General features: G+C 44.9%; 1 protein-coding gene across 1 annotated transcript; it reads left to right on the plus strand.

Annotated features, from left to right (window-relative positions):
• Positions 1-7900: 7900 nt before the first annotated feature.
• LOC123442465 lies at positions 7901-10649 on the plus strand. Its single transcript, XM_045118513.1, has 2 exons — positions 7901-8120; positions 9510-10649. The coding sequence occupies exons 1-2, from the start codon at positions 7973-7975 to the stop codon at positions 10298-10300; spliced, it is 939 nt and encodes a 312-aa protein (XP_044974448.1). The 5' UTR covers positions 7901-7972; the 3' UTR covers positions 10301-10649.
• The last annotated feature ends 902 nt before the right edge of the window (positions 10650-11551 follow it).

The raw sequence follows: 11551 nt of genomic DNA on the forward strand, positions 1-11551 counted from the left end.
CTGCTTGGGTGCTTGCTTAAGTCCATATAAAGACTTCAGCAACTTGCATACTTTCCCTTCCTGACCATGTACTACAAACCCATCTGGTTGTTCCATGTAAATTTCCTCATCCAACTCTCCATTTAGGAAAGCAGTCTTACATACATTTGATGAACGAGAAGACCATGTGAGGCGGCTGGTGAAAGTAGTACTCGAATAGTGGTCAGTCGAGCCACGGGTGAGTAAGTATCAAAGAAGTCTTCACCTTCCTTTTGGGTATAACCCTTGGCCACTAGCCGTGCCTTGTACTTTTCAATAGTACTATCAGGCCTAAGTTTCTTCTTGAATACCCATTTGCATCCTATAGGTTTGCACCCATAAGGACGATCAGTTATCTCCCAAGTTTCATTTGACAAGATGGAATCCATGTCACTACGGACTGCTTCCTTCGAGTAGTCAGCATCTTCAGACGCATAGGTCCCTGAAATAGAACTGGGAGTATCGTCTATGAGATACACAAGAAAATCATCACCAAAGGACTTTGGAGTCCTCTGTCTATTGCTCTTGGTAGGAGCTTCATTGTTCTCCTCCACAATATTTTCAAAGTGTTCCATCGAAATGATAGGTTCACTAAGTGTAACTAATTCATGATTTGATGAATTAGGCATCTCCTGATTAGATGAGGTAGCCATATCCTTCATGGGAAAGATATCTTCAAAGAAAGTCGCATCATTCGACTCCATGATTGTACCGACATGCATGTCAGATACCTCAGATTTTACAACTAAGAATCTATATCCAATGCTATGAAAAGCATATCCTAGAAAAACACAATCCACGGTTTTTGGTCCTACCTTGCGCTTCTTTGTGATTGATACATTGACTTTTGCCAAACAACCCCAGGTTCGTAGATAAGAGAGTTTTAACCTTTTCTTTTCCCATTCCTCGAATGGAGTTATCTCTTTGTTCTTTGTAGGAACTCGATTCAGGACATGACATGCAGTCAATATCGCCTCCCCCCACCATGTCTTGGAGAGACCCGATGTATCTAACATGGCGTTCACCAAATCAGTTAGAGTACGGTTCTTTCTTTCGGCAATTCCATTTGATTGAGGTGAATAGGGAGGCGTCCTCTCATGAATTATACCATGTTCCGCACAAAAAGAATCAAATTCATTTGAGAAATACTCTCCACCACGATCGGACCTAAGCCTCTTGATCTTTCGATAAAGTTGGTTTTCTGCTTCAGCTTTATAGATCTTGAAAAAGTTCAAAGCCTCATCCTTAGACTTCAGAAGATACACTCGGCAGTATCTAGTGGAGTCATCAATTAGTGTCATAAAATATTTCTTTCCACCTTTTGTCAAAATGCCATTCATTTCACATAGATCTGAATGTATGAGCTCTAGTGGTGCAAGATTTCTCGTTTCGGCAATCGTATGAGACTTACGAGGTTGTTTGGCTTGCACACAAACTTGACACTTAGATCCCTTGACTGTGTTAAAGCTAGGGATTAAGTTCAATTTGACTAGTGGCGACATGCAACCAAAATTAACATGACAAAGACGTGAATGCCACACATTTAATTCACTATTGTTGTAAACATGATTAGCAACTTTATTGCAAACGTCTGACAAGGATAAACGGAACAGGCCTCCTGACTCGTAGCCTTTACCAACAAAAGTTCCATACTTGGATATTACAAATTTATTAGACTCAAATACAAGCTTGTAGCCATCTCTACACAAAAGATATCCGCTAACAAGATTTTTATTCACGGAGGGGACATAATGCACGTTCTTTAGCCGCACGATCTTTTCCGAAGTAAACTTCAGATCGACCGTGCCAACACCACGAACAGAAGCACGTGAACTGTTGCCCATCAAGACGGTGGAAGTCCCTACGGACTGATAAGATGAAAACATGGAAATATCACCGCATATATGCACATTAGCACCCGTGTCAATTAACCAATCAGGAAAATGACATACTGAAAGAATAGTGGGTAATATACCATACCCAACATCCTCCACTTCAGTGTCAGTAATGACGACATTAGCAGACTTGCCGCCTTTTCCATGTTGACGCTTGTCATAACGATTAGGGCAGTTAGGTGCCCAATGATCAGGATCTCCGCACACATGACAAACACCTTTCTTCTTGTCATTCTTCTTCTTGAAGTTGGTGTGCTATACAACCTTGTTCTTCCCATCAAACTTTGCTTTACCATCAAACTTGCCCTTGTTCTTGAAAATGTGGGGCTGGAAGTTTTTCTTCTGTACCAGATTGGCACTAGAACCTCCCTCAATAGCTCGAGCACGTGTGTCTTTTGCTCTCGCCTTTTCTTCCACATCAAGAGTACCAATGAGATCCGGAACGGAAAACTCCTGTCTCTTGTGCTTCAGTAAGGTAGCAAAGTTCCTCCAAGAAGGAGGAAGTTTAGTGATGATGCCTCCGGCAACAAACTTGTCCGGTAGCAAGCAATTGAAGTGCTCAAGTTCTATTGCAAATGACTGTATTTCGTGAGCTTGCTCAACCACGGAGCGCTCTTCAGTCATCCTGTAGTCATAGAATTGTTCCATGATGTACAGCTCAGTGCCAGCATCCGAGACCACAAACTTGGTCTCGAGTGCATCCCACATATCTTTTCCATTATCAATTGACACATAAGCATCAACTATGTTCTCACCAAGAACGCTCAAGAGAGCAGCCTTAAACAAGGTATCCATTTTCTGAAAAGCTAGCTCATGTTGAGCATCATGATCTCCTTCAGGTTTGCCAAGAGTGGCGTCATAGCAGCTCATGGTTTGAAACCATATAACAGCTCTCACGCGCCATCTCTTGTAGTGAATACCCTCAAACATAGGAGGTCTCATGGAGGCAGAAAAACCACCCGGGGTAAATTGCCTATAATGAGGTTTTTGGATTGTTGGAAATATGAGCAATTTACCAAAGGATTTTATTAAAAGAAAAGCTAGGATAAACCTAACCATCATAACTAAGACGGAAGAAGACATGCAATATAGAGATGAAAAGACAGAAGACAGGTGCACATATGATCTAGAAAAGAACATATGCATAACCGTTCTATATAGACAAGGTACCATAGGAAGTGATGAACATACACAATACATATCTAGAAGAGAAACTATAGCAAAACGTTGCGATAGAAACTGAAAGAAGAACATGAGTACGTACTGAGTTGCAGCAGCAGGATTGGTGTTGGCGTTGTGGTTGGCCATGTTAGCAGAGAGGTGGTCGACGTCAGGGAAGTAGTCGTCGTCCGGGAAGAAATCGTCGGTGTCCGTGATGGAAGCCAATAGTCGCACTGAGCGCTCCCCAAAAATCTTATCGCCCTTCTCCCGTACAAGACTCGAAGAGACGGAGTTTCGGAGGCCTACTGTCCCGACGAACGGTGCACGCCGTAAGACGGGATAAAGAAGAACGTAGCAGCAGCACAGAGAAAGGAACCGGTGGCGAGAGGAACTTCTGATGCGTTCTTCTGGAGAGGAGCGACCTCTCTTTTATAGGTGCAGGAGAAGGAGGCGAGAGGCGAGCGACGGGAGCTGAAGAGAACACGGGATATGAAACGAATAGACTGCAGCGATGAAACTGCAGCGTTCACTTTCAATATCCACTAGCAAACACGTTCAACTTCTCCGAGTGGACTTTCGTATACCAGTCGTGCGTGGCAAAATTTTAGTTCGGCTCGTTCCCGCAACCCGCGTCGCGTCGCGTCGCGACGAGGCGGGCGGCAGTGGAGGAGGAGCGCGCGTGTATGTCTTTCTTGTTCTGAAGCTCATACATGTGTGGAAACATCCTCCCTTATAAAGAGGTCCAACTCCCACTAAACTAGCAATGTGGGACTAGACATTTCCACCTCTTGCCTTGCACAAATGGGCTGCGTGGGCCTCCAGGATTTATTATGAATTATATATTAGGCTGGCCCAAACAATTGAATAAAATTCCAGCAATATTTTGTATACTTTTTTTTCCTGGCACATAACATAATATGGCAAGATGTCTAACATAGCATGTTCTATTTTGTTTTTAGTCGCAGGGATCACAGAAATTACCTATGAAGATGATTTGGGCCGAGGACATCCTTGCCGCCGGCATGGCCGAAGTAAGCCTTGGAGCAGGAGGTCCTATCACCAACGTTCGATGCAAGAGAGACACAGACGGTCGCATATCGTTCTATGAGGTCGGCTGGCGGGAATTCCTAAAGGGAAAGAGATGGCGACTAACGGTTGACACAGCAACGGTCATCACAATAAGGAACAACATGAACAACAACTTTTAGATGGTGGTTGTTGTAGATCTTATTTAGAAATAAGGTCCAATCAAATATCTACTAGCCCATGAACTCTTAGTCTTAGTTCAGATGCATGTAATATTTTGATTTTGGTTTGTTAACTCAAAAAACTTGAAGTGCTACTAATTGTTATGAAGAGTATTAATTACCTTGTAAACTTGCATGCCTAAACGTACAATGCGTGCTTTATTTGTTGTTTATATTAAATTTGTGCAAAACATATGAATGGCAACACAATTTGTGTTGTTGCTGCCATGAGTGAGCTTGCAATGGAGGTGGAGCCACTACGCCCGTCATTGGAACATGAACAAATAGTGGCGGACATTGTTGCACGTCCGCCACTAGTGGAGGATAACAAGTGGCGAGCACTGCTGCGCGCCTGCCAGTGAATTGATCAACCAGTGGCGGGTAAGCCACCCGCCACTGATGCAATAATAGCAGTGATAGAAGGTCGGTGGCGGACGTCCCTGAGATACTCGTCCGACACTACCAGGCTTTTTACGCCCGTCACTGCTAGACATTCCTGCAGTAGTGAAACCAATGAAAGGTGGTGCGAGGCGGAGGCGACTGAGCATCTGCTCCGCAAAAGGGACACCAAACCCAAGGATGGATGCCGCTACAACTCGAGTGGCTTCCGGTCGGAGACCATTTGCTACTTAGCTTAGGTTTAGTTTAGGTTAAGAGATAATTGCTCGTGCGTTGTAACAAGAGCACAACTATATTAGACTGGGACTACACTTCTATTGTTACGTTGGTGTGCTATAACTCGAGTAATTTTTTTAAACAATCACCATGATTTATCTGCCATCTTATTGTTAAACACTTATTTGACAGGAATGTATTTAGCAAGTTCACCATGTGTTTACCGTCATCTTAATGTTAAGCACTTATTTGGTACTCTATTTTTCTCTTAATATAAGAGCATCTCTAGTAGAACCCTCAAACCCTTAAATGTAAAACCAGTTTTAAGGGTTGAGAATTGCCCATTTTTGACACTTTTAAGGGTTGAAAAACAGGGGCAAAGACTAGAACCCTCAAACCCAACCCTTATAACGGAATATCCGTCATAAGGGTTGTGTTTGAGGGTTCTAGTCTTTGCCCCAACCCCAAACCTTAAAACTGTCATTTCATATATCACACATTTCATCACATTTCATCATATGACATATCACAAATTCAATCACATTTGACATAAAACAATAATCATTCTAGTTATTATTACAACACCGAATAAAACAATAATCATTCAAATCATTACAACAATGTTTGAGCAAATTACAACAATTGTTCGAATCAAATAGGACATAGAAAAGTAAAACAAAGATACATCATGGGCCAATGCGCCGACCATCCAAATGCCAGTGGTGCTCTACTAGATCATCCTGGAGCCGACCATGAGTGGTTTCATCCTCAATCTCATGATGTGCTTCAAGAAAAGCTTGTATGCGAGAAGGGTTTCTTTCCGGTTGCACACGGGTACCAACATTGTCATAGAAACAAGGGAGGTTTAACCCTCTCTCATCCTCTAGGATCATGTTGTGTAGAATCACACAACATTTCATGATGTTCATCAAGGGTTTTTTTCCCAAAACCTTGCTGGACCCCAAACTATGGCAAACCTTGCTTGCAAAACACCGAAAGCTCTCTCAATATCTTTGCGGGCTGCCTCTTGTGCCTTGGTGAAATGAGCCTGTTTTCTTGTTAAGGGCACCCCATTTTTCTCCTTGATGGACTTCACAAGAGTTGCCCATTCGGGATAGATGCCATCGGTGAGATAGTATCCCATTGAGTACTCATTGTTCATGATTTTGTAGTTGCAAGCTAGAGCATCCCCAGAAATTAATCTTTTGAACAAAGGAGATCTATTGAGGACATTGATATCATTGAGTGTTCCCGGCAACCCAAAGAATGCATGCCAAATCCATGTGTCCTCCGATGCTACGGCCTCAAGAACAATGGTAGCATCACGACTTTTACCGCAATACATTCCCTGCCATGCCTTTGGGCAATTTTTCCACCTCCAATGCATGCAATCAAGACTACCAAGCATCCCCTGCCATCCCCTTTTTTCATTCATTTCCATTAATCTCTTTGTATCTTCCTCGTTTGGTGCCCGAAGATACTGCTCACCATACAACCGAATGACCAACTTGGCAAACCTACGGACGGACTCCGTGGTTGTATCTTCCCCAATGCGAAGATACTCGTCGGTATAATCCGCGGGTATGCCATAAGCGAGTACCCGCATTGTCGTCGATATCTTTTGATATGCACCAAACCCCATGATACCGGCGGCGGATCTACGATGTTTAAAATAATAGGAGGCGGCCTCACAATCGGTGACAATCTTCACAAACAAACTACGACACATCCGGTACCTTTTGCGAAAGAGACAAGGAGGGTATGTAGATACCTCCGCGAAGTAGTCTCGCATCAAATGCTCGTGTCCGAGAGCGTGGTTCCGGTAGATGCTGAGTCGCCCCATCTTCGACCCTCTCCTCTGACCCAAAAGCTTCACGCGGTCTTCAAACGCTTGCACGTCGACGAGGAGACTCATCATCTCGACGCCGTCGTCTTGCAACAACTCGTCAATGTCCGAATCGTCGGATGACGACCAATCCGACGAATCCAACAACGAGTCCATCTACATACCAAGTGGCTACAATTAGTGCCAATGAAGCAAAAAAATTAAAACTTAAAAAGTAAAAAAAAAATCTCATCGAGGAGCGGAGGGGCGGCGGCGGGGCGCGGAGGGGCGGCGGTCGGGGCGCGGAGGGGCGGCGGGGCGGTGGCCGGGGCGCCGAGGGGCGACGGGGCGACAGCCGAAGCGCGGGGCGGCGGCGGGGCGGTGGCCGGGGCGCCGAGGGGCGACGGGGCGATAGCCGAAGCGCGGGGCGGCGGCGGGGCGAGATGCGGAGGGCGGCGGGCGCGGAGGGGCGGCGGGTCGACGGCCGGGGCGCGGAGGGGCGGCGGGTCGACGGCCGGTGCGTGGCGGGGCGGCGGCCGGAACGTGGAGGGGCGGCGGGGCGACGGCGGCCGAGCGAATTCCTCCCGCGCGGGGGAACCAACTGCCTCCCGCGCGAGGTGGGAAAATGAGTGTGGGTTGTGGCAGCCCCCCCCCCCCCCCCCCAACCCTCACTTCTACAGGCTGGGAAGGGGTTTGAGGGTTGGACCTCTAAATTTTTTTACGGGTTTAAGGGTTCTAGTCTACGCCGTTTTTCCGATGAAAACTGTAAAAAAACGGTTATTTTTAAGGGTTTGAGGGCTTTACTAAAGATGCTCTAAAAGCGTTTTTTATACTAGTGTAGTGTCAAAAACGTTTTTATATTATGAGACGAAAGAAATAATATATGCACACACACTCAACCATACCAACACTGTTAGTTCCTCTCTTTTTTAGAAATACACTGTTAGAGATTATTGTTTTGAGGCAATACACTGCTAGAGATGCCACAAAGGAAGAAGAGAAAAACATTTTTCATAAGTCGGGCCGCATTTGAACAGTGCCAGGCCTTTGACCTATCACAAACTAGGCCCATTTCCACCTCCAGGCCCACTCCGCCTTCTTCTCCGCCCCCGGCGCGTTCCTCTAAACCCCCGACCTCCATGGGCGCCTCATGGTAGCGCCACCCCACCCCCTCACCCCTACCCCACCTCGCGCCCCGCCCCGCCCCGCCCATGGCACGGCGCCTGCTGGCCCGCCACCTCCTGCCGCACCTCCGCCTCGGCGCGCGCTGCTCCGCGCCCCCTACCCCGCCGGCCCTCGCCGCCACGCGCCGCCTGACCCGCGGCCCGGCCTCGTCTCCCCCGCCGTGGGCTCCCCAAGGTTCGTCCTCTCCGATTCGACCCCCTCCCCCCCGGTTTTAGGATGAACCCTGCTTGCTCGCTGCGGCAGTGGAGCCACCGCCTGCAACTGCGAATGCTTTCTGAATTCCATCTGCCGCGTAGTTAAACCTATTGGTCAGAGCTCTAGGACGTATGAACTGCACGCCATACGCCAGAAGCGTGCTGTATTTGCTGCGTGTGGTTGGTTCCGCTCTGTGGTTCGAGGTTGAGGATGGATACTGAGAGCTGATACCCAGTGTCTATGTGTACAGAGGTCTGAAGATAACTCGGTACCGTGCTTATTTACCGAGAGATTTACATGAGAAGCGAATTGGATTATGTATATCCTGAGAACCTACTGCTGAAATGGACATCACACAGAGGATCTCTTCTCTCAGCAATCAAGTGTCCTAATACGGAAACCGGTTCCAGACATTTTTTTAGACCTTTTTAAATTACCGTATCTGTGAATTACCTGATGCAGTTGCTGCATATTATACCTTCTAAACTACATTCTGACTTGCAGTGTTTTTATGTGGGAAGTAATATGCATCTTGATCCTATACAATCGTGAGAACACAATGTTGCCATCCTTCTAGTCATTGCTTACGATGTTACTCCCTATGATTCCAGTGATTTTTCTATATATGCCCCTGCTCCCTGCTGTGGTGCTACCATACCAAGTGGTAGATAATCTGACAGAAGGTCCACTCTGACATTCCTCATGCCGATGGATGATTTTATACCAAATCCACTCTGAGAAAGATACATGACATAAACATGATTACCAAGTTGCAGATGCCAGTTAGATAGCACATCACCTGAGAACCTACTGCTGAAATGGACATTACACAGATGATCTTTCAGCAATTAAGTGTCTTCATACAATACCCGGTGTCACATATTTTTAACTTCTGTGTCCCTGAATTGTATATGGGAAGTAGTATGCATCTTCATCATCTAAAATCATGAGAGTATTAGGTTGCCATCCTTTTAGTCATTGTTTATGATGTTACTTTCTACTCCCTCTGTTCCTAAATATAAGTCTTTTAAGACATTCCAATAAGGGACCACATATGGAGCAAAATGAGTGAATCTATACTCTAAAATATGTCTATATACATCCGTATGTAGTCTAATAGTGTAATCTCTAAAAAGACTTATATTTAGGAACGGAGGGAGTATTATTCCGGTGGTTTATATCTCTTTCACTTTTTGTATGGAAGATGTGCCTGCTATGGTGCTACCATACCAAGTGGTGGACGATCTAATAGAAAGGTCCAGTCGGTGACCTCTTTCATGTCGATGAATGGCACTTGTACAAAACCCTTGCTGAGTACAATTGTTTGCCTGCAAACGAATTATAACTGAAGGCCTCATCTTTGTCCAGGAGCACGGTTCTTTGCTGATGATCGTTCACACTACGATCTGTTTGGTAAAAGAAGGCCAGGTGATGAAGAGTTCAGGAAAGCTTGGCAGGAGAATGTTGACGAGGAGGACTGCCTATGGACTGCCAGTGAGGACGAGGATGAGGAGAAAGAGAACGATACAAAAATGGAGAGGGAAATGAAGAAAGTGAAGAAGCAAGCCAAGGAAAATGCAAACCTTATTGATGGTGATGACAGTGATGAGTTAAGAAGTATATGCCCTGAGAGCGATGAAGAAGATATGACTCTCTGGAGTGGCAGTGAAGAGGACGATGACAATGATATCCCTACCGAGCCACATCCCAATGAACGCAGTGACTCATACATAGATAAGGTGTTTGAATTTGATGAGACGCCTAAATATCGCACAATCTCTGAGCTGTTAAAAGCCGAGAAGGAACCACCAGAGCTCTCGCCAGGAAAGCAAGCCAGAAAACTTGCTGTAGAAAATGCTCTCAAGAAGTTGAAAAAAGGGCCTGATGGACGCTACATTAATGTATTTGATGTTGTCACTGATATAGATATCCTGATTGGAGCATTTGAGAACATTGTTTCAGGACCAGAGTATGCCGAGCTGCGGGAGGGCGGACCAAAGAAGCTCAATATCCAGTTCTTTAAGGATATACAAGCACGAATGAGAGATCCAAATTTCAACTTTTCTCCAGAGTTGAAGTTGAAGCCTAAGAGTAAGTTAGTTCCTAAGAAGAAATGGCAGAAAGCACAATCAAGGAAGAGGAAAAATGACAAACGTTGAGCTGAGATAACACAACAGTCAAAAGTAATGTATTTCTCTTCCAGAATGCTCTCTTCAAATGGTGGTCAAGTTATCTGTAGTGTTGTTATCCACAATGAACATCTTCTGTAACATGACAGGAGTACTTTAGCAAATGTACCTCTGTCCATATCATTTTGATGTATGTTCCGTTTGGGAAACAAATGGGGTCTGAATTCAGTAGTCTGTTTTAATTCAGCAAGCCTGGAACGGGTTTCTATCCGTTTACACTGTAAATAGCTTGCAGCAGCTAGGTGGAAATGATGTACTCAAATTGTTGCTCTAGCATGCTTCTCTTTTATCCAAGGAAACCAATCAACTTCCTTTGAAATATTTGCTTCATGTGTTAGCTGAATCAGTAATATTAGTAGGGTGCTAAGCATCAGAAGCTTGAAAGTAGAAACACTTGTCTCCCTTCTTATTGCATGACAAGCTATAGTCTCCTTTACACGATGGTTTCTATATAAGACATATATACCCATTCCGCTGTTTATATCGGAATTCTACCTGCGTGATGCATTATTTTCCTTTGGCTGCCTTTTCTTCCTTTTTTGTATTGATTGGGTGGTGGACATGCTTGGGATGAGGAAACGTAGATTAACACTTGCTATTTTCTTCTATGCTACACCTATGCACTTGCTTATTATCTGGTCTGTGTTCAAACTCTAAATAATCTGTTTTAGGCGATTAAAGCATGATCGGGGTACTGCTGGCGCACATTCTAGTGTGCTAATGCCAACCTTGTGAATACTGTTGTCATTCCACTAGACCATGTTTGATAGGCTGGACACTGGAGAGATTCAGTTTGCATGTTAAAAGACATGAATTTGTCCCAGAACAGTCCAAAGCTGCTCAACCTGGCTTGCTTTTATTTGCTAGCTGGTTCAGATTGTCGCACTAACCGTGCTCATAAACATGCTGGCAACTGGTTATACATGTGCTTACTACTCTGTCGGCGACTGAACTTTCAAGCTTTCAGTATGTCACCCCTTACTCTGTAGTCTGTACTATCTACTCTAGTACATAAATATGCTATGAGAAGACAAGAAGTTACCTTCTCAGCATACTTAATTACTGTAATCGACAAGAACAGTCAAAGTTTGATTCATCTATTTATTAAAAAAATGGAATATTTTGATGTGGAAGATTATTGGGGCTGTCGAGGGGTAACATGCAGATAGTTTACCTGGATTTGTTTAGTGGTGCCTTTCAGGAAGAGGAATTGAGCAAAGG

This window comes from Hordeum vulgare, chromosome 3H, assembly GCF_904849725.1.
Source record: "Hordeum vulgare subsp. vulgare chromosome 3H, MorexV3_pseudomolecules_assembly, whole genome shotgun sequence".
Lineage (NCBI taxonomy): Eukaryota > Viridiplantae > Streptophyta > Magnoliopsida > Poales > Poaceae > Hordeum > Hordeum vulgare.

Coding starts and splice junctions, on each gene's coding strand:
- LOC123442465 (XM_045118513.1), top strand. CDS start 7,973: ATGGCACGGCGCCTGCTGGCCCGCCACCTCCTGCCGCACCTCCGCCTC. Junction 8,121..9,509: donor CCCGCCGTGGGCTCCCCAAG/GTTCGTCCTCTC, acceptor ATCTTTGTCCAG/GAGCACGGTTCTTTGCTGAT.